Source organism: Ahaetulla prasina, chromosome 6, assembly GCF_028640845.1.
Source record: "Ahaetulla prasina isolate Xishuangbanna chromosome 6, ASM2864084v1, whole genome shotgun sequence".
Taxonomy (NCBI): Eukaryota; Metazoa; Chordata; class Lepidosauria; order Squamata; family Colubridae; genus Ahaetulla; species Ahaetulla prasina.
The window spans coordinates 59,427,126-59,450,892 of record NC_080544.1 but is presented as its reverse complement, the minus strand read 5'-3'; the positions used below and the strand labels follow the sequence as shown (position 1 = coordinate 59,450,892).

Below are 23,767 nucleotides of genomic sequence, written 5' to 3'. Positions count from 1 at the left end.
ATTCGGCCTAATTAATAAGTTTTTTAATTGTTGTTTTTACCTGTATTATTTGCATGTTTTTATCTGGCTGTGAACTGCCCTGAGTCCTTTGGGAGATAGGGTGGTATAAAAATTCGAATAAATAAATAAATAAATAAATAAAATTGCATGCTTCCTAGGATAAGAGAGACTGTCTGTTTCCAGGTCACCTATCTGGCTTCATGCCAAAAGTGGGACTAGAACTCACATTCTCATAGTTTCCACTCTGGTGCCGTAACCACTAGACCAAACTGGCAGCCTATATGAAATAAGTGAAACAAATGCCAACAATTGGTATCATTTGTTCAAACTCCCTTTATGTAGGGAGCCCCACCATGGAACTCTAATGAGGTTCAGTAGTAAGTATGGAAAAAGTGAGAAAGTCTAAGGGGCAATTTATTTTCACAATGCAAGCAAAGCTACTCAAGAATCCAGAGGATAAATAGCAAGACATATTGCTCCAAGCTACCTATCTATGTATTCAAATTAAACACTGAACCAATCTAATTATTGTAAAGAAAAGAAACCTTACTAGATGCTCCATTGGTGACACTACATTAAAGGGTGGCATCTAGACTATCTTGATGATGAGCTTCTTTTTTGGCAAACCAATTGAAGACATTTCAACAAAGTTTTAAAACTTATGTAACACATCACTGGAGGAAACATGCAGGTAATAATCTCTTTGCAATCCCAAACAACAGTTGCGTGGAGCATTTTGGAAATAGAATAGAGTTGGAAGGGACTCTGGCCCTATCCCAGTCTAACCCCTTGCTTAAGGCAAAAAAACCTTATACCATCCAGGTCAAATGATTATTCTTGAAAAAGTCCACTGGTAGCTTTTCTTTTCTAAGGTGGGAGCAATTTAGGGGAGTAAATCAGTATCCCAAGAATGAATAAAAACCGCAGTCTCTTCCATAATATGCATCTAACTCACTTCTTTGATATTCTGGAAATGCATTGCTTTAAGTTTTAAAATTATAAATCCTGTTTTGGTGGCTGCTATATTGGAATCCAAATAAACTGAGCAAATACTGAAACATTTCTAACTTACTGATTTATATTTAAAAAACACACACCATTATCCCACGTCATCGATCAGCATATCATCTCCATGATGCCCTATATACGTTTGAAATTCTTATAGGACAACAACAATCTGGAATTATAACATAAACAGGATTTACAATATACTTAAAAAATTAAGACCGAGAAGAAAACATCCTGAAGTTGGATGCAAAGCATACGGATCGCGGTAAAATTAGTGATACCATTGCAAAAACAGCCGTTTTCCTGACAATGAACTAATTCTACCGAACGTTTCTTTTTTATTATTATTACTGCCCACACCAAACATGGCATTTAAAGCTTCGTCTTCTCAGCGTTAAAGATGGCCGTCCTGTGAACGTCACTGAAACTCCGGAGGTTGGCCCCTGAGAAATGAAGTACGGCTGCGCGATGCTGAAAACGGAACAGGCAAAATCGGGCTGTAGATGCCAGCGGAGTTCGGTTAGCGATGTCTGGGTAGGCGAAACTCTTCGTGATTTCCTTGAGGGTTCCCCCCCCCTCCTTCGTTTATAGTAATATATCTTAAAAGTCTTTTAAAAACTGCCTCGTCTTTCTTCTTTTAAAGAATGTTCGTTCTCAAGTCATTCGATCTTAATTCTAATTTTAAAGGATTAGCGCTTCTAAAGCGGTTTCTTTCTCGGTGGTCGGTTAGCTCCTGATTTCCTGTAGATTGCAGATTCTTGCCCTGCATTAGGCTAAACCACTCGTTCTTTGAGGCATTTCTTTAGGTTTCCTGGTGGCTTCTTCGATAATGTTATCATATTGACAGGCAGAGCTGAAGGATGCTTCCTGAACTCCCATTTGTGTTTCCAGATAATTATCCGGGGCAAAAGACCTTGTGTTTCTTAACCTGGACAACTTTACGACCTGTCGATTCTAACTCCCAAAATCCCCCAGCCTGCATATATAAGAGAATTGAAGTCTTACACAGCTTAAAAGTTTCCAAGTTGAGAAACACTCGTCTAGATACCGGAAGCCTGTACACAAGAACAAAACTGGATTGTAAATATACAGTTGTGCTATGTGGCAGTTCGTTATAGGCTACAATGAGCTGCCATATAACACATCAGTATATTTACTTTCCTGTATATTTACTTTCCTGTTATACTCCTGTGGAAAACGGCGTGGCTGAAAGGCAGATATATGCATCCAACTACCTGCTCGTGCATAAAATTCTCACTGTCTCGAAACGGGCCTTTCATCCCACTTTTTTGAGTTTTTGTAGCAGCAGCCTTTGCAGTTTGCAGTGCCTATCACCTGGTGCTGCCTACCATGTCTCCTTTCTTTTACCATTTATTCCTGACTCAAACTAATGGTTCCTGATATCATTTTCCCACAGATTTTAGTTATAGTTTTAGAAAACTGACCAGGGAAAGGGATTTTCCTGCCATTGTTTTTCTCTTTATTGTTAAAAAATTATGTAGACAAATAAACAGGTAACTCTCCTGAGCACTTTACTCTTAAAATAGATGACCTAGTCATAGAACAAAGCACAGCGTTTTCGTTCTCTGAAAAAAAAGCGTTCAACTTTCCAAAAGACTGTAAGCCGCCTTGAGTCTTTGGAGAAGGGCGGGATATAAATGTAAAAAAAAAAGAGAGAGACAATTAAACATTGAACATTAATGCCATCCAACAAACTCTCAAGTATGTTCAAACAATGTACAAAGTCAGTGAATCATATTGGGGTTTTCTAGTTGACTTAAACTGCCAAGCATTTTTTTTTGTTTGAATATTCCAATTAATAACTTAGGCAACATTTTGACTAAAAATTTAGACTGAAAATGCTTCTGATTATAATTGTCAAAATGTCGACTTTAGTTTCTTGCAAGAAATAGATCATATTATATTGCTGACGAATGAGAAACAATTTCCTTGTTTCAGTTTAATTTATACTTTTTGGGATAGTACAGTAGTGTTTAAATGTGGCTGACTATAATCGGAGGTCAATTTTGCATGTGAAAATCTTGATTTTAAATATATTTAAATATATTTAAGAATCTATTTAAAAATTTTCCTATCCCTCTTTTTGCCCTTTCTGGATTAGATTCCTATTTGAATTTTTAAAGTTAATAAATCTGTTCATATTATGGTGTAATAGAATTATATAGATTGAATTGCAAAAGGTCAACCTTACTCTGAATTCAGAAAACACCATCCCAATACAAAAACTGTGTTTCTTTTTTTTTTAATATGTTATCTCCAAATGCCTTCAAATTAAGGCAATTATGTACCAATGTGCCAAGTGGACTGCTGAAGTTCAAGTATTGTAGTTCATGTATTGTAGTTCCTATTTGATCTTTAAACTTGCCATATTCTTTTGAAAGGAGTCTTGCAAAGAACTTGTGCTTTCAAGAGACATGTAATTCTGTAAACAGCACATAAGCCTGGTATGATTCTAGTTTTCTCTCAGAAAGGGGATAAACCCTCTATGAAAAAACAAAAAATATCTCAGAAGTTAGTCTGTAGCTGCATTGGACAACACACAGAAAGACTTGGAAGGAGATTTTCCATTTCAGTCTTAGATATTGTAAAAACTCATTCTGTGCAGCTAGTTAATAATTCATGTACTATATCAATCCAGAAAATTGAGTAAGCCTTGATCTAACTAACCTTGAATGTACATATTGTGTGAATACAGCCTGCACAAAAAATGGGAATTCAAGATCTATAGCCCAAGGACTCTGGAAAGTGCCATGTATGGGAAGACAGCTATCATGTGTTATAAAATTAGCACATTAAAAGTTATCTTTTTAAAAAGTTAGGCATTCAGCATCCCTTCCTATTTAATATTAGTAATACTTCATTCTAGCTGCCTTTCAAATTAGAGTATGATTTCCATCATCCCCATCCAATCCCTCTACTATGCATCTGTGATATTATACAAGCTTAAGACATTCTAGTTTGTTTACTTTTAAAATATTTTGATTTAAAATTAATTTTAAATGATTTTATATACTTAGTTAAGAACTATGAAGACGCATCAACAGAAAAGTAGGGTTGATTTTTATTAGATGTATATAAATATCCAAAGGACAATAGAGCTTAGTGAGCAGTCAGTTTGATCTGAAACCTACTGTCATGTGATGCATTATTCCTTTCTTACTGTATGTATAAATCCTATTATAAATTTCGTTTTCTACATCTTATGTAGGTTTTGAAGCCAGAGCAACACTTGTTGAAGTTGGTTTCCTTGTTGCAATTTAACTTATCTCTTTCTTTGAAGGAGAAGTAGGAAATGTCAAACCTATACACTAAATTACCCAATTTCTTCTTGTCTGCCCAAACAGAGTTAATGATGGTTTGGTCCCACCAACAAGTCAGCAAGTACTGGACAGAGAGGTCGTTTTGGAACTGGAGGTGACATCTAGAACGTGAATCAACATGGGTTTGAAGCTTTTAGCTTGCCTGTTCAACTTCCCCGTTGGAGTAGTTTATGGATCCTTGTCTCTCTTTATTTCAATTTTGCATAATGTGTTTCTTCTCTACTATGTGGACACCTTTGTGTCTATATATAAAATTGATAAACTTTCCTTTTGGATTGGAGAGGTAAGTTCTTAACTTTGAAAATCAGCATTAGCCCTTCCTTTCATGTGATAGCATGTGGTATTTCAGAAATTAAATAAATTATAATTTATTATGGCATAGTTATCATAGAAGATGTGTAAACTATTGATTAGCCAGTATGTATGCAAACATACAAATATATGTGTACTATAGCATTTGCATTGGTTGTAAAGATTTAGTGACAGTAAAATGTAAAAACTGTAGCTTGCTAGAATTCTGGGTAAAGTTTGAAATGAGTTGCAGTAATAAATTATTTCAGAGTACAGTAATTAGTCTAAAAATATCTGGCATCAGATTCCTAGTGGTTGCAATATTCAGATCCAAAATAGGTAAAAGTGCTTTGCATCTTGTGTAGACACTCTTGTGTACCTTTAAGCAACTCCTTAAAAGGGTAATGTATATAGGCATTTCAATTATTGTGGTTATTCTTCCCAATATAGGCATGGCTAACTTGTAAGATAATAGATTTGGTTAAATATTTCAGTATTGAAGTCATATTCGTTTTGTTTTTTTCCTAGACTGTTTTTCTGATCTGGAACAGCCTCAACGATCCTCTGTTTGGCTGGTTGAGTGACAGAGCTTTTCTTAGCACCCAGCAGTAAGCAGAGTTTCATTCATGTCCTGCTTCAAAGTCTAAACAGCATAGGAAGAGAGAGAGAAGCTCATTAACAGTAGATTTTTAAAAGAATGTAACAATTACAATTATGTTTCATAAAACATGTCAGATTTCACACTATTCACAGTAATGCATCCTGCAGACATTCAGACACTTAGTCAGAAACCAGCTTAAAATTGGAAGCTCCACAGAAAAAAAGATAACTATGTAGGTTGCTTTACTATTGTACTGGCAATAATTTTTTTCCTCTTAAGATGCATATCTTTCGTTTTCAGTTTCTCTGTAAGTTTCCCAGGCTGTGAAGTAAACAAGCTTACCCTCTTATATTAATTTAGGTTGGTCTAAGGTCAGTCCTGTGTCCTTGGACCAAGCTTTCAAAGGTCTAGATTATATCAAAATGTTCCTTTTCTTTAGTTTGGAGAAATGCCTCCAACTCTTTAAAGATAAATTTGATGTTGCTTTCTACTTGTATGTCAATCTCTGACGACAGTTTCCAGCAAAAGGGGAGTATCAGGGAAGAAACTTTGAATCCATGCTTGAGACAAATTAGCTTACTATTTGGCCAAAAAGGTGATGTCTAATTTAAAACTGAATGAGTGAAGTGGAGTGAAGGTCAACCAGTTTTCATAGACTATATTTTTCTTCTTTTTAGGTCTGGAATAGCAATCTCCACTCCAGAAGTTGTTTCAAAGAGACTCAAAGCTCTAAGACGCAATGGTCCATTATTTGCCTTGTCATTTCTGGCTTTTTGGATTGCCTGGGCCAACCCAGGCTTACAATTCCTTATCTGTCTCTGCCTATATGACAGCTTCCTTACTGTGGTGGATCTAAACCAGAATGCTTTGCTTGCTGATCTCGCTGTGTCTGCAAAGGATAGAACTGACCTCAACTTCTACTCTTCACTCTTCAGTGCCATTGGCTCTCTCTCAGTTTTTATGTCCTATGCTGTGTGGAACAAAGAGGACTTCTTCTCCTTCAGGGTATTCTGCGTGGCTCTGGCTTTCTGCTCAGCACTTGGGTTTACCTTGGCCACGTGGCTACTGAGGCAGCGGCTTCAGACAGATGGACATGTGAAATGGGATGAAAACGAAGTGTTAAAAGAGTGAGTGGTGTTTGGTTGTTTAGTATCTTTTTTCATTTTAAATAACTTGCCCAGTGTATACAAAATGTTGTGGTTAAACGGTGACCGCTTTCTCCAAGTATTGTTCTATTCCTTGTGAAAGAAATGACTAAAGACTTTTCAAGTTTTAAGGAGATGAGTGCAGGTTCTTTTAAAAAGCAGTGCATGACTGAGCTTCCAGATCCATGGTTGGTGCGAAACCAAAGAACCATGCTTTCCAACTGTAGTGGAAAATTTAAATCATTAAACTATATAGAAATACAGTATGAAGAAATTCTGTATGAAGTTGTTCTAACTGGATTTTGTATTTAATCCCTCTGGACACTGGATGCGTTTAATCCATATGTGTGAAAGGTTTGTGCAGAACAAGCCTATTCACTCTAATACTTAAGTGCTTTTTCTGCTAGCCAAATAAAATATGTAATGCTAAAACCTGGCTGCTTAATAATTAACTATGGTTATTTGACTGGATTTTTCAAAAACATTTGGCTAATATTTAGCTTTTCTTTTAAACTTTTTGTAATGTTTAAAATAAATGTGTTTACTATGTTACTATGTGTTTACCATGTGTTCACTATCTCTTTTTATTCAAAATGAGGTATTCTTTTTCTTCTCCTTTTTTCTTGATTTCCAGTGACCATCTGGACTAGTCTCTGCAGTTTTCTTGGCAAGATTTTCAGTAGTGCTTTGTCACTACCTCCATCCTACGGTTAAGAGAGAGTGACTGGCCCAAAGTCACCCAGTTGGCTTACTGCTTAAGGCAGAACCAGACCTTACAGACACTTAGTTTCTTCTTTGGTGCCTCAACACCATGCCAAATCATCTCTCTGTATAATTTATAATATAATAGATAATAAAAATTATCTATTAATTCCAAAAATTAGGAATTAGGAATTTTAATTCCCATCAGATTTAGTTGGCATAACCCAAGAGGAAGGTGAGGCTCAAAATATCTGAAGGACACTAGTCCCTCCCCTTCTGATATAATACAGTTAATGATAATTGTCTATTTTTCCTTGTGGTCTCTACCCTTCCCCATGAAGTTTCTAGCTTTAATATTGAGAGATTCAGAAAAATGAAACAAAATATCAGTATCTGCAAAATGGCCTCAAGCTTAGTTGTATAATTCTTGAGCACTTTTGCAATGAACCCTGTAAATAGAGATGGAGCTTGCCTTCTGGAACAAAATGGTGAAAAATTCACCTTGAAAGTTTTACTGAAGCCCTCTTTTAAACAAATTGTATTCTGTGTTGCTTTTGGTTTGATGACTAGATAAAAATACATCATTTTATATAAAAAGACAAGGCAGAGACTATTATTCATTTGTATCTTGTTCTTGCATGATATGATTGCCTTGGAACTTTATCCTCTCTACCTAATCCAGAAAATAAATGTTCAAGAAGATAAGGACCTGAATTCATTATATTGGCTATCTTTAAAATGTGGAAATTTGTTCTTGCAGATTATACATTGATCATCCTTCTAGAAATCAAAATAAAAGAATCACATTGGCTGAGTACCTCAAACAGCTTTCCAGACATCAAAATTTTCTATGGTTTGTCTCCATGAATTTAATGCAGGTAGGGGTTGCTTAGTCTCTGTAACAAAACAGTACTGGCTGCTAGCTAAAAGCCTAATTAATATATTGATAGGGATCCTATCCAGCAGAGTGTTGGTGATCTTCCAGATAATTTCATAAATCTCTGATAATTTGTCTCTGTCTCTGTATTCAATATTATGTTTCTCAGCCAGCCTGGTTGAGGAGTATGTTGGCTAAGATTTCTAAGAACTATAATTCCAACACATCTAGAAAGCGATGAGTTGGGAAAGTTGGAATTAGCAAGCAGTGTTGATCTGAAAGATTTCAGGATGAATCTGACTAATAGTCTCATCTTGACCGTGGGTGACAAGTCAACTACTGGGAAAATTTATGATAAACATTTCAGTTTCCTGTTTCTCAGACAAAATAATTTGTATGGTGGGATAAGAACATTCTTGAGAATTCTAAATGTTTTTGTGTTTTTTTCTATTAAGAGAAAAGTAATGCCTTCCTTTTGGGAAGAAATTTGAAGTTAATCTTCAAAAGTTACTGTGTGCAACAGAACAAAGGTTCCTTTTCTGCATTCTTCACCAGTGTACTTTCATATTTCATAGGAAGAAAGGCTATGAGGCCATTCTGTCTTCAAACATGGCATTCCTGTTACATGATGAATAGATGTTCTTAGCATTTGCAGATGTTGATAGTGTTTCAGTATTAATTGGCAGTGCAGACTCTGTGGTTTATTTGCATATTACCAAAAATAATGTACAGCCGGAGTAATGTATAATGTGGTACAAATAATTGTTGTGTTATGAAGTCAGCAGCAGCCTGCATCTTGAAAGTAATAAAACACAGCTTTTTTTACAATCAGCATCTTGAATTGCATCCTGAAACATACTGGTAACCAATGCAGTTCACACAGAAGCGGTGCTATGTGTGCCATATATCTGGTATCATTTACTATCTAGGCACCTGCGTTCTGCACCAGTTGACATTTTTGACCGCTCTTCAGGGGCATGACCTTTCGCCGTGAGCTGAAAACGCACCCATTTATTCAAGCGGGACTGGACTGAAATTTTATTGGGGTTATTTATATTTTAAGATTTAAATTTGTTTTAAAATTTCGGCCACATTATAATATGCTTTTTAATTTTCTCTTAATGTTTATATATTGAATTTTACTTGGCTGTACACCGCCCTGAGTCCTTCGGGAGAAGGGCGGTATAAAAATCGAAAGAAAGAAAGAAAGAAATAAATAAATAAATAAATAAATAAATAAATAAATAAATAAATAAATAAATAAATAAATAAATAAATGTAGAGTATGTTGCAGTACTCCTGTAGTTATTCCCCTCAAAGGGCTTATTTAGAGCCCATTGTGCAATATAAACTATTGGGTTCCATCATTCTCTGGAACACATTTGATTCTTTCTGATCTAATACAGACTCACTGAACTGGCTTGAATATTTATCCTTGTGGGGCAGATATTGCATTAAGGATACAGTGTGTTTATTTGTTCTCTAATTGTCTTTTTATAGGTCTTATTAATGTGTTTTACAGGTTTTTCATTGCCACTTTAACAGCAACTTCTTCCCTCTGTTCCTGGAGCATTTGCTGTCTGACCGCATCTCCCTTTCAATGGGATCATTTCTTCTAGGTAAGTCCAAGGTGGGAATAATAGGAAGCACTGCTCAGCTGTAGATTCTTGCTTTCCAGAAATTATTCTGCAGATGTATTCAGCTGCAACATATAGTGACTGTGCTACCTGGGCACATTTAGGCGTATGAAACAGGTAAAGCTGGACTGGAGTGGATATTTTTACTCTTTAAAGGTAGAAAATATATGACCCATCTCAGCTGAATCATTTTCTGGAATTACCTTTTTTTACTTCTTTCCCTTGAAAAAAAGAAACTTTACAGATATGATATGCAGTATCCAATAGTATAGATCCAAATTATGTAAGTTAGTTCCAGTCATTCTCTTAATTAAGTATGACAAACAGTATAGTCTTTTAAAGGTAGCATTATATATTCTTTATGTGTGAATTCCATGAAAACAAATAGGACCAGTAATAAGGCTATAGGATTGAAGTCAACCAGATAGAATTACATTACATTTTTGTGTATCCTCATAGTTCCTTTCTTTCCAACAGTTTACTGGATCTGCTTATTGTAGCTAATAAGTTATTTAGTGATCTCTCCTTCCTTACCTCCTCCCACTCTCTCTCTGTCTCTCATATATGAGTGATACTAAAGTGCCTACTATCACTTTGTTATATTAGTATAGTTCAGATTCATAAGGATACAAATGTACAAAAGTCAGACAAATTTATTTCTCCCGGGCGGTTGGATTAATAATAATCCCTAACTATCATCCATATTGACTGTTATGAGAGCTTTAATTAAAAAAAAATCTAGATTCACAATATTTTTAAAAATTTCATTTAGTGCAAGTTATTTTACTCTAGAATGAATTCAGGATATAGAATCATGCAGAATGTGGTCTATTTAGTATGAATTTGGACTTCTAAATTTTAAAACAAAACAACCCTCAAACCCTACTACTTATCATAAATATTTATTCCATTTTAAATGAAAAAGGGCTTTAGATCTGTCAGTGCTATGCAAAGGCATTTGCTTAGCAGGAATCAATATTTGCTTATATCACTGTGGAAGTGTTTTTAGTTTATATAAAACTTGAATTCATGTAATCTAAACCTGGGGTCTCCAACCTTGGCAACTTTAAGCCTGGAGGTCTTCAATTCCTAGAATTCTGGGAGTTGAAGTCGTCCAAGTTTAAAGTTGCCAAGGTTGGAGACCCCTGATCTAAACCATGTACACAACGAGAACAAATATGATATATTCTGCAGAAACTGACATGTTCTTTGAACCAGAACGTGTAAAAGAACCAAACTGAATATTCAGAACAACTTCTATGCATGTTTCAATTTTTCTGCCTCTGGAGGAAAGCTTATTGTCATTCTCATTGCATGTACTAAAGGGTCCTATTGATTTTGATGGATTTTCAATAATCAGAAAATTGAATGATTTAATTTCAAATGATTTAATTTCAAATGTTGTAGTAGTGAGTTTCTACATAGTAATGGAAAGAATTTTGGACTAAATCTATAAAATTTGCAGCAAGTTATAATCTAAGGGAAAATTGGTGCAAAATGTTTTACAGATTTTTTACAAACTCTATCAGTAATATCTAAGATAGACCAATCATTTAGAAATAAATATTAGAAATGCCATGAAACATCAGAAACATTGTACCGCAGATGATAAACATGTAAAAAGCCTCAAAAGTACTAAAAAGTCCTGCACGATTTTAGTTAGAAGATCTTGGTATTTACATTTGAAATGAAACCACAACTTATTAGTAATAATCTCAGAAAAAAAGCAAGAAAAACATCCTAAGTTAACAAAATATATGCTTACAGTAAGTTTTGCCCCACATTGGAAGAAAGACATTGCTATCTGATCAGAAAAGTTAACTTCACTTGGAGAATATGAGAGAATGGCAAAACATATACAATACACATACATAATAGAAATTTCACTAAATTTAAGCCAGAATTGTTCCCACATATACAACCTATCATGTAGCCTGGCAAATATAATCACATTTATATTTTTGCAAATATTGCAAATTAACAGAAGCTAGAAATCCAATGTTTTATTTTTATGTTTTATTTTTCTTCTATTTTTTTTTCTGAGCATTTCAATTCCTATTAAATTTTCTCTATTTATTTTCCTTTCATTGATACATGCACACTCACAAACATACCAAGTAAGAACATAATGGGCACTTTAATATGTAATAATTATCTTAGATCAAAAGTTTTATATCACAATTCAGTGCGAGTTGTACTGGTTTTCTCAATGTTATGTTCTAAAACGTCAAAAAACCTCTAGATTTTATAATTGTAATATTATCTTAAATCATAGTTAGCATTGACAGAATATTTTTCTCTATTTTTGATACTCTAAGCTATAACATCACTATATTGAAATAATACAATGTATCAAGATTTCTAATACGGGTGAAACTGGTCACGTATTTCCAATGTTCATTCTTTCAAGAGAATGTACTTTATTCCCGCTCATAATTCAAGATAGAAATTTGTCTTTAAAAGTAGAATACTAAAGGCAGATGTAGCTGTCAGAAATTAAAAACGTGTATTTTCAATCTTTAATCCTAATGGTTATGCTGAAAATCCACTTTCTCCTGTTCTGCTGAAGGGGGAATAAGGACTAGGGGTCTGTGCATTTCCACTGAACCAGTGCCAAGTATTGGTTTGTTCATGGATGACTGACAACATTTCTGCTTTTCTGAGACTGCCCCTTGCTAAAAAAGCTGCCATTAACTGAGCAGAACTGGCCATGAAATCATTTTTATGCAGAAATACTGATCGGAGTATTTTCGATACTCTTAAACATCACTATATTGAAATAATACAATGTATCAAGATTTCTAAGTTTTAATGTCCATTTATTGTATATTTTTCTTTTTAGACTTCTTTTAGATTTTTGTTTTTATACTTTCTAGCTTTTTATGTAATTTTATTTTTGTATGTTGTATTTTTGATTTCAAATTTTTTGTACCTCACCCACCTTAATCTTTAACCATAATAAGTTGATTTATTGATTGGAGGAAAAAGAATTAGACATTAATCTGATTACTTTCCATCCATCCATCAATCCTTTGTTATGATTGATTGATTAGGCTAATGAGGCTATTTTAAAAGGAGGAACATGATTGGTTGTAAGATATATGTCTAGTCTGCTCTGCTAAAAATGATATTTAATGCAGTGAAATCAGGTCCATTTTATGCTTTGAGTTCTTGAAATCAAAGGTCCCCAAAGTAATTTTAGCTGGTTTATTCAGAATGTATATAAGTTTATTTCTTCATTTCTTGCTAGATATGTAAATGCAAAGGAAGTCATTACCAAGAAAATTACCAAGAAAAGAAAAACATGTCTAGTATGGTATTCACTTCAGGATCTTAGCCAGGTCTCTTTTCCTACACTTCCTCTCGATGATGAAAGATTCTGTCCAGGATCTTCTGTATACTGTATAAATAGGGATTGTGCCATTAAGCTCTGACTCTCCTTTATTTATTCTTTGTCACAGGTGTTTCCTATGTGGCTCCTCACCTCAACAACCTCTACTTCCTCTCTCTCTGCCGGAGGTGGGGCGTGTATGCTGTGGTGCGAGGGCTTTTTTTCCTGAAACTATTGCTCAGTATAATAATGCTCCTTGCTGGACCAGATTGGATCTACTTGCTCTGTTTCTTCATAGCCAGGTATTTATTGCTATGACACTGGAGAATTGGAGGCTAGGTAAACACTAGGCCTCTATGATAAAATATTAGACATAGATTGAAGTCATAGAAAGTGAAGCTAAATTTTTTAACGTTTGAATTCTGGGTGCATGCTTAGTTATTTATATCTCTTGAGATACTAATGTTCTTTTGGGATGAGTGAACTTGTGGAGGATCAGATTTCTGAAGCTCAGTGGATATCTAGTTTTCTTTTTTATATTACAAATCTAGCTCCTGAGGAACGAGGAGTTTTTAAAAGTGCCATCATGGCTGATGATTTGGTGAACTGAGTTGGTGAACAGAGTTTTTGCCATGCTAAAAAGCATATTAAAGCGGAGACAGATGTTTTTGTTTTTTTGGCTAGGAACCACATTATTATTTTTTTTACTTTTCATTAAAATCAGATTCTGGTGGCCATAGGAAATGTGAATGTATTAAGAAATGTATGAATAGGGTATGGTAAATTTGATCCTTTTTCATCTTGGGGAAGAAGGTGAAAAGAAACAGATGTTTTATGTCCTAGAGAAATTTATCAAACCTGCTTTTTTATTAATTGATTGAATTTATAAAGCTGCCCATCACACATACATGACTCTGGATGGTTCACATTATTAAAACAGCAAAAGCAAAAAACAATTAGGACAATTAAAAGGTAGAATTAGAAAACACTGAGGAGTGCAGTCAAAATCTTACACACAATACAGCCATTTTGCAGGTTTCTACCCTGTTTCCCCCAAAATAAGACATCCCCTGATAATAGGCCCAATCAGGCTTTTGAGCACATGGCAATAAGGCAAAGTGCTTATTTCAGGGTTCAAAAAAATATAAGACAGGGTCTTATTTTTGGGGAAACACTGTATTTCCCAAGGCCTAATGGCAAAACCAGGTTTTCAGCACCTTCGGGTGGACAATAGGATATAGAACAATCTCACCTCAGTGGTAATGATATTCCAAAGTTTGTTTTTTCATATTTTAATTGCAAAGAAATATTAAAAATTGTACAAATGAACTTTTACACTTTATGATGATAAATTTTGGAGGGAGCTGTGGGGGTTGCAAGTAGAGCCTTTTCCCACATGCTTCTTCGATGTTTCTTTTATGGATCTTTTTCTGAATAGCTACAGTAGTCAATCTAGGAGTGAAGGGCAATAAAAAAGAAAACAAGACTGAATCAGCTTGTCTTTAGATGTATTCATGTACATGCAACCACATAAACACATACCGTGTATTTATAGACACATACACATAAGCAATAAAGCAGCAAGTTTCTTGCACTGAGTTAACCCCCAGTTGTTTCAAATCAGCCAAGAATGAACTGGAATTTCTCTTAGCCTGATGCTAGTGCTTTCTGTTAACACCCTCCCTCTCTTTTTCCTTAGTAACCGTGTGTTTACTGAAGGGACTTGCAAATTGCTGAACCTGGTAGTGTCTGACTTGGTGGACGAAGACTTGGTGCTAAATCGGAGGCAGCAGGCTGCCTCAGCCCTCTTATTTGGCATGGTGGCCTTGGTAACCAAACCAGGCCAAACCTTTGCCCCCTTAATAGGCACCTGGCTGCTTTCTGCTTACACCGGTAGGTGAAGGGTGGTAGGGAAATCGGATAGAATATCAGAGCAGGATAACTGACTGGGCAGACAACACATCAGCAATGACAATAGTTGTTTTGCTTTTTATTGTCAGCTTATTTTTTCTTGGGGAATGTCTAGAATAGGTCCAGAAAAGAAACGGCACAGTGGTCCCTCTTAAGCTTATTCTTTCTGCTGAATTGTGAAGCTACAAAAGAAGAAAAAAATCCTTCCCTTAGTGATGTGGTGATTCGTGGTTTGTTTTTCTAGATACACCAGTGAGCTTTGAGATTGAAAGGAGCAAACTAGGATAGTTTGTTCATGAATAAATCACACCCAACAGGCACACCCAAAGGGAATTGGGGTTTTCTACCACTAAATATGCTTGATGGAAAAGATTTTAATCTAAATTTTTAAAGATTCTTATTTAAGAGAATTTCATTTTCTCTTGTTTTGCTAATATCACTTCATGCATGGAAATATTTGTATTTCTAGTGAAGGATCTTCCTGAGAAGTGCAGTGAAAGTGAACAGAATCCCCTGCCCTACTGCAACTTGGCCTTTACTGCTGCACTTGTTTTTACTATTTTGCTAAAAAAAAAGAAAAGGAAATAAGTTTTGGTTCAAAACTGAGGGAACAGGCAGAGCATACCTTATGTTTGTTTGATCAGGACAACAACTGTTACTTTTTACTCTGTGATTCAGGTAGTCTTACAAAGAAGTAAATGGTCATACAAATAATGTCCTGGTTATAAATATTGAGAACTTGTTCAAGGCCAACTTCATTATTTTTACAAAAGCAGATAATGAAGGCATCAGGAGGGCTTTGAGGTGGAAGTACATCAATAAAATAGGGAAAGAAATGTTTTCAGTAAGTGACAAAATCAAATTAGACCCTCTCAATTCTTGAAAGCATTCTCATCTTTCTTGTTGACCCAACTTCTCAATCTCATCTTTCTTGTTGACCCAGGTTATGACATTTTTCAACGGGATCCCTTGAGCAGTATTGTGAGTGCCCAGCCAAGGTTGGCTTCCAGTGTAGCCTGGAAACCTACACTACGCCAGGGCTGCTTCTACCTCCTCGTCTTTGTCCCCATGACCTGTGCTTTACTACAGCTTCTCACCTGGTCACAATTCAGCTTGCACGGCAGACGCCTTCAGACGGTGAAATCTCAACGTCAAGCTTTTACAGAGAATCACTCTCGAGAAATCAAGACTATTTAATTGAGAGTGAAGATAACAGTGAGCAGCATCTTCCCACTGTCGATGACTGCATGACCTTTTTAAAAAGGAAAAAGTGGGAATAAACAGGAATTTGTTACATCTTCAGATCAGCATTGGCTAGTGGAAAATAAATGGAAGCTTTTGAATTATCTTGACATTTTTTGTGAGACTGTCCAGGGTCCAGTCAGTCTTGTAGAATTCATAGAGGTTTGAAAGTTTGTATCTTCTGTATCCAAGGTTGTCCAGAAAAAGTGATTGCCTTGTATTTTTAAAAATATTTTATCAATTACTTGCTGTTCATACTGATACTAATTCATTTCCAGGTTTGGGAGCTAAACAATCAGATTACAAATAGTCATATTAATGAAGAAGGGATAGAGTTGAGTAAATTGGCAACCTTCTGGTCTTTGTATCACAACCCCCATATACTGTTTAAAGACATCTTTGCCACAGGTGATAGATAAGGTTTAAGTATTCCCTTATCTCTGTTCTTTTTTGCATTGGATTGGTGGTCAAGCTTGATTTTTGCCAAATACAGTTAAAATAATTGTAACTTAATGATTTCTCACAGTGGGCAATAGAGCACTTAGATTCTGTAAAATAACTTCTCTGATATTGAATCTGGTCACGTATTTCCAATGTTCATCCTTTTCAAGAGAATGAATGTACTTTATTCCCACTCGTAATTCAAGATAGAAATTTGTTTTTAAAAGTAGAGTACTAAAGGCAGATGTAGCTGTCAGAAATTAAAAACGTGTATTTTCAATCTTTAATCCTAATGGTTATGCTGAAAATCCACTTTCTCCTGTTCTACTGAAGGGGGAATAAGGACTAGGGGTCTGTGCATTTCCACTGAACCAGTGCCAAGTATTGGTTTGTTCATGGATGACTGACAACATTTCTGCTTTTCTGAGACTGCCCCTTGCTAAAAAAGCTGCCACTAACTGAGCAGAACTGGCCATGAAATCATTTTTATGCAGAAATACTGATCACAGGAAATGGCCTAAAAATTGCCTAACATAAATATTCTTGATTTTCCCAAATGTTTTGGGCTACATTTCCTGTCGGGACCAAATCATATCCCCCTTTGCGTGTGCCAAGTATCACTTTGTTTAGACAGTAGCCTTAGCTGCTGCAACTGCCATTTTGCCTTCAAAGACCAGGATGATGAAATGTTTACAGCTTTTGTATTGTTGGATGGCTTCAGTGTAATTTATTGCTGTCAGTTTATATACTGATTACATTGATTTTCATTTCATTAAATGTCCTTTTAAAAATTTGTTTTGCGTATGTATGCGTGCATGTTCATGAGAGACAGTGATAGTTTGATTTGTTGGCTATGTGGTAGTTAATGCCGAGATGGTTTTTTAAGAAAGTATTTTCTTCCCATCTTAGGCTATTGGCTGGCTTCACCAAATCATATTAATATACAAATATTGTAAGGGTATACAAATATTAGTACTGGGGTTAGGAAAATATATTTAATATGAACTTAATATGTCTTAAACCTTTTTCTCTCATTATTATACATGTAAGAGAAGTCACAATTACCTGCTAGGAAATGTGAGACCGTCTTCTCTATTTCCTACAGTTCTGGTCTGATCTGTTTTCCAGGGCATTAAGGACTATTGGTAGGCAGCATCCTTTCCCCAAATCAACATCACAGCAAACTTTGAACGCCAGAGGGAGAAAATCGACTGTCTTTCTACATCATAGACTTTGTGTATCCCCCGTGAGGATTTTTACCCTTCCTTTCTGTAGAAGAAAGAAGGGAAAACTATTCTAATGGAATCTCCTCTTGATTTCTTTTCTGGATTTAGCCTGCATGCCAAACTATAGGCACAGAGGCACAATCCACATGCCCAGAATAGAAAGCGATGCAGACATTTAATCAGATAGGCAAAGGTTTACACTGCATCTTCCTTCAGTAGGTTCAATTTGAGTTTATCACTAAGGAAAAGGAATAGCTGAATCCTTTGGTCACCACACACATTTATAGTGCATGGCCATGCAGTGGTGCTGTTGTATTTTCACTTTTTGCATTTTGACTCTTACTTTGCCAGAAAACCAACACCAGGAATGTGAGCACTCTCTTGCTAGGGTCAGAAGGTGGATGCCAACTGTGGTGTTCCAAGACGAGTGGTGGCAGAAGGCTCAATCAAGCAACTAATCAAAATATAACTTTAAAATATCAGCAATAACAAAAATACAAATTATATTAGGCTAGCCTAGCTGCATAACCTGGAAGTGTTCCTCCAACTCACTGGAATATTTTAAACTGACAAAAGCTTGTCTAGTATGTAAGAATCCTAGTTGTCTTAAGGAACGCCACGAGTGAGATAGAAGATTAAGATTTGGCTCCATCTGCTACCAGGTGTCTGCAACCTTAAACAGTCAAAGAGCCATTTGGACCCGTTTCCCACAGAAAACACTGGGAGCCAATAATTTCACAACCAGTGTGACTGCGTGGGCATTGCCAACTCAACGTCACTCACTCCCACCCAGCCAAATGACACACACTCCAGCCACACCTATCCAGCCAGTCATTAGGGCAGAGAACCAGTTAAATTATTGGCCCCGCCTGGCCCTGCCTCACACTTTTCCTCCCAGCCACCTCTCTTGCCACACCTGGTGTGTTGTTCACCCCCCTCTCCCTCCCCCCCTCCTGTCGCTCTCCTTCTGTCTCTTTCTCCTCTCCTTTTTTTCTTCCATCTCCTTCTGTCTCCACTTTCTTTCTGTCTCTCTCTCCTTTCTCTGTCTCTGTCTCTTTCTCTCTTTCTCTCTCTCTCCTATCTCCTTTTTCCCTTCTCTGGTCTCTCCCCTCTCTTTTTCCCTTTCCTCTCTCTCTCCTTTTCCCCTTCTTTCTCTCTGGGTCTTGCTGCTGGACAGACTACAGCAGGAAACGGTGGGCAGCTACTTCCAGCCTTTGTTGATGCTGGAGACATGTGACCATCTCTCCGCCCCAAGATACTGGCCTCACCCGCACCGCTGTCAAACCCCGCACAGCTTTGCCATTTCGGGGGGGGGGAGGGGGGGGAGAGGAACAGGTGCTGGGTGGTGGGAATCTGACATCCACAGGCCAACCAGCCTATGAGCAGCACGCCAATGAGCACCTGGTCAGCGGAGAGCTGAAGACCAGCTGGCTGGTGGGGAGGCGGGGCATTAGGCAGCCTGCAGGCTCTGCAGGAAAAGCAACTGACATCCAGGAGGCGAGAGCAAGCCAATGGCTCCGCTGCTGTCGCTTGAGGCGAATGGGGGAATCTCATTGTGGGTCTGCATCGTAATGGGCTCTAGGAAGTGGAGGGGGATCCTGTCTCCCTCATTGTGACATGTGCTAAATTTCATTGTGCTATGCAAGGCACTGCAACAGCAGTGGGCAGGCCATGGAGGCAGCAACAGCAGCAGCATTGGGAGCCGCAGAAGAGGGCTGAAAGAGCCACATGCAGCTCCAGAGCTGTGGGTTGCCGACCTCCCTGCTAGCCAAACAGAATTACTTCCAAAGAGGACATCAACTCCTCAAACAATATTTTTTCTTCTGTTTAATTGTGCCCAATTCTCTACAACTTTCTTGGCAATATTTTTCCCCCAGAAATGGTTTGCCACTGCCTCCTTCATAGGGCTGAGAGAAAGCGATTGGCCCAAGATAATCAAGTGGGCTTTGTGTCTAAGTCTCAAATAAAAATAAGATCACTCACATTAATTGAATCAAACAGTTTCTCCAAGCAAATAACCACACTGTGTATTAATAATTTTATTTACGTACAGTAGGTAATACTCCACAGTGATTTGCACATCTGTGTGAAGTATAGCATCAGACTAATAAAACCAGTGCTGGGTTTGTTGTTTAGCATACAAGTTTACTGCTTCTGATGTCAAAACAAATTGCCATGAATTAAAAGAAAGGAAGGGGGTAATTAAGGATTGTTTATACATAGGAATACTAGTTCCACATACATACAGCCATAAACATGAACTAAAATAAATTACAGTAATGGTTTGCCATCCTTCATACCAGTACAAGCTGTAGCCCTTATTATTTCCAACTCTCCCTTCATTACTGCAATTACAGTACAAATTTCATTAATACTAACATTTTCTGTTTTTTCAAGTAACTCAAGCAAGACTCAAGGCCTCCAAAGTAATAACCTGCACTGGACATACATTTCAAATGCTTTACAACTAAAATAAAATGTGACATTACCATAGTGCAAGGTAAGAAATACGGGCTAGGTGCCCTTTCCTGCAGTGAAAAACCAGTCCTGTGGTCTTCCATGAGAAATACCAGGTTACCCTGTACATAAATCTTGTCAAAAGAAAAGCTAATACAATACTCAATATTTTTAATAACTAGTCTACTGCCTCTAAACCTGCATTTAATTCTTTACTTTTCTAAACTTTGTCTAATCTCAGTACCCCAGGCTTCTACCGTATCTGAACACATTTAGAGCCAACAGGAAAAAGTATACTTGTATAGAAAAAACAGATCTACAACTCAAGCCTTGATCAACACAACAATGAACTTGCTTTAGCCTCTGCTCTGAAAGCAAAGAGTTAAAATAAAAGTGGAGCAACTTCTCAAGATCTTGCTTAGGCATGCAATGAACTTTTGAATCAAGCAAGCAGAAATTTCATTTCCATTCCAATCACAAACTAAATGACTTGTTCATGAAGGTTTAATTAAAACAATGAATGAATTGGGAGACTGTTATTTTGTAACGAGGATATGATCTCCTACCAATGTCACCTTAGATGCTTAGGATACATCCAAGGTAAGAAAACTATAAATAATATCAGGAAATAAACACACAGGAGATCATTTGTAGCAGCATTTTAGAAGAACCTTGCAAAATGTAGTGTATAGTCATTTTATTTTTTAGTGTTTTAACTATTATTCTCAATATACTGCGAAACTAGAAAATACCTTATGCTATTCTTTAGTCTTAGAGGATTATTAAATGGGCAGAGTCTTTTAGACTCATTCTTGTCACAGCATAGATTTTCATTACTGAAGATAAGGACATAATGGTGAAATTTGAATGTTATTAATTAAAAGAACATTATCGCTCTACCCCCAAAATCCTTTCTTTGTAACAGAAGAAATGGCTACAAAGAACTCTACATATTCCAGTACTACACAACTATTTATGTACACTTTGAGAATTGCTGAATTCAGATATGTTTGTTTTCCTCCCTTATAAGTCAATTACAATTAAAGACTCTTTTGAAAATATATCTTCTCTTACACTAAAAGGGGACAAAGCAAAACTTACTCAGGGAGAACTGTATCCTCAGATCTTACCCTATTTTTAACACGAAAGGATGGCTGAATAATGCACAAGACTATAAGTATTATATGCATTTCTAATCAGCCTGCTGGCAAGAGAAGCTATAGTTTCCTCCATCCATTCAGCCAGTAAGGATCTTCCTCTTATAAGTTTGCCTACTTAATTCCTGTGCAATTTTTCTGAGAATGCTAATAACCTAAGAAGGAAAACAGGCTTTCAACCAAAAGCACAACAGGACCACATTTATAATATACTAATAGCAAACACTATGTATTTCTCCTCTGGGCTAGTACAAGTTATTTAATATTTACTTCTGACTACGGTTCTCTTCCAATATTTGGCTATTGGTAGATGTAAGGCTTCTTTTCCTGATGCCTACTCTTCAAATACTTAAATGGACAAAAATGCAAAAATATTTGGTTTTCAGCAGCAAAGTAAAAAAAAAAAAGCACCAAAATATATATAAAAAAATAAAAACAAAAATGAATTCAAAGCAGATTAATTTTCATTTCTGTATCATGTAAAATCAGGGGCTGACATTTTAGAATGCCAACCTTCTGGAGATTACTATTAAATTCAAACATTCTAATACAATTCATTTTTTTCTCATGGGGTGCATTCACTGAAGCAACAAATCCAAAAATAATACAGCAGGGTCGCCAAACAGACCTCATAGTATTTAACAAATATTTTGTTAAAACATTAGTGCTAGTATTAAACTATGAGCAAATACAATATAATAGGACACAGAAAATGGTGGAACTAATTTTAGTAATGCTAGTTCAGCAACCACCAAAACTTCTCAATAAATAAAACAAGTCTGAAAAACAATTGCATGGCTCCCCACCAAGCTTGGTTGAAGATCCCTTGGGCAGAAGTTGTGACATAGGCACTATGTCTTTGCATTTCAAGAAGAATCAATATTAACATTTAGAACCTACATGTTTGGGAAAAGAGAGAAGGTGGGCAGAGGAGCAATAGAATGGGTCATCAAACACATTCCGGAATCACCTTTCGTTAGTTAAATGTCAGTTGCTTTATTTCAGGCTGCCAAAATCAACTGTCTAAAAAAGAACAAAGGAAGGCTCTTTCTGATCTATGTCATGCATTATAAACTAGTTCCTAAAATTAACTGCTCCAACTATCATATCGTGATTCTGATTCACACGCACCAGCCTAAGAATATACATACATGTACAAAGCAGTAAATGGAGTTGTAATAGTTAAGAATGTGCTTATTCTCTTTTCTGCATATGTCAGGGAAAAAAGTGGAGTGGAAGGAAAGCTCTGAATTAACCATCTAAAAAATATCTGCTGAGCACTTGAATAATTTTCTGTGCTCAATTTCCATCTGGTCAGCCTATCTAAATTTGATCCAATGTTAGTTGACATTTTCTATTTCTATCTTATTATTCACTTTTGTATTACCCAAAGTTTCTTCTGAGACATCATAGGGTTTCCTTCCTTCCCCCTTAGAGGTTTGTGGGTCACCTAGGAAAAGAAAAAGGGGGGGAAATGGATTTTTCCAGTGGATTAAGTCTCAAACCCACACAACCAATTGGAAGTCAAGTCAAAACCCAGCTTTCCCTTTGGCTCTGTGAAAGTCCAGGGTGTGCTGGCACCCATCTATCCATTCATGCATACACAGACAACTCCTTGGAGATTCAGAAAAGAGATTTAAGAATAAGAACAAATATCTAAAGAGATCCCTGAACTTGCCAGGGTTAGAAGGTTTTTCGGTGGATTGCCCAAGAACTGTCTTCTTCATATTCTTTCTTGGAAACCCACATTTTCTTAAATGTGTCAAGTGAAGCCAGGATGGAGCCTCTGTAGAGGAACAAGCACAGGAGTTATATGCATGGCTATTAGGAATAACTTTTTAAAAATCTTTCTAAAAATATTACTAAACTCATAGTCATCAACTTGTTGTTAATGAAAATTAAAGGATGTCCAGAGATTGATTTTCAAAAGTATGGCAAACAAAATAATCAGCATTTGATTTATCTAAATCCATCTATCATCTATCTATATCTATCTATCATCTCTTTGTTTCTACCATGTTTCCCTGAAAATAAGACTGTCTTATATTTTTTTTGAGCCCTGAAATAAGTGCTTGGCCTTACTGCCATGTTCTCAAAAACCCAATTGGGCTTATTATCAGGGATGTCTTATTTTGGGGGAAACAGGGTATCTACCTACCTATCATATCTCTCTTTATGTATCTATCTATCTACTTCTATCTTTCTGTCTCTCTGTCTGTTTATCTATTATCTATTTAACTGGCTGACTTCTATGTCAAAGCAAGGATTTGAACCTGGATCTTCCAGCACCTTAACCACTACACATGAAAAAGTTTGTTTCAAACTTCCCCAAAGAGCAATTATTTAACCACAGTAATTTGTTGTAGACCCTATACAGTACAAGTACATATACAGTGCAGT

General features: G+C 36.3%; 2 protein-coding genes across 12 annotated transcripts in view; one reads left to right on the top strand and one right to left on the bottom strand.

Annotated features, from left to right (window-relative positions):
• The first annotated feature begins 1,419 nt into the window (after positions 1-1,419).
• MFSD13A (major facilitator superfamily domain containing 13A) lies at positions 1,420-17,320 on the top strand. The gene is made up of 9 exons (XM_058187355.1): positions 1,420-1,542; positions 4,374-4,632; positions 5,169-5,248; positions 5,919-6,368; positions 7,849-7,966; positions 9,488-9,584; positions 13,064-13,235; positions 14,633-14,826; positions 15,788-17,320. The coding sequence occupies exons 2-9, from the start codon at positions 4,468-4,470 to the stop codon at positions 16,039-16,041; spliced, it is 1,530 nt and encodes a 509-aa protein (XP_058043338.1). The 5' UTR covers positions 1,420-1,542; positions 4,374-4,467; the 3' UTR covers positions 16,042-17,320.
• ACTR1A (actin related protein 1A) overlaps positions 13,737-23,767 on the bottom strand; it is a 27,946-nt gene continuing 17,915 nt past the window's right edge. The window contains exons 11-15 of one of the 11 annotated variants that reach the window (XR_009155634.1): positions 23,046-23,153; positions 22,755-22,817; positions 17,593-22,263; positions 15,942-16,096; positions 13,737-14,385 (exon numbers count right to left, since the gene is read on the bottom strand). Coding sequence is in view for 1 of the 11 variants with exons in the window: in XM_058187356.1 (XP_058043339.1) it covers positions 23,051-23,153 (103 nt within the window). In the remaining 10 variants the exon portion in view is untranslated. Of the gene's footprint in view, positions 14,386-15,941; positions 16,097-17,592; positions 23,154-23,767 lie in introns of all 11 variants that reach the window. The other 10 variants (XR_009155635.1, XR_009155630.1, XR_009155631.1 and 7 more) reach the window with 10 other exon arrangements.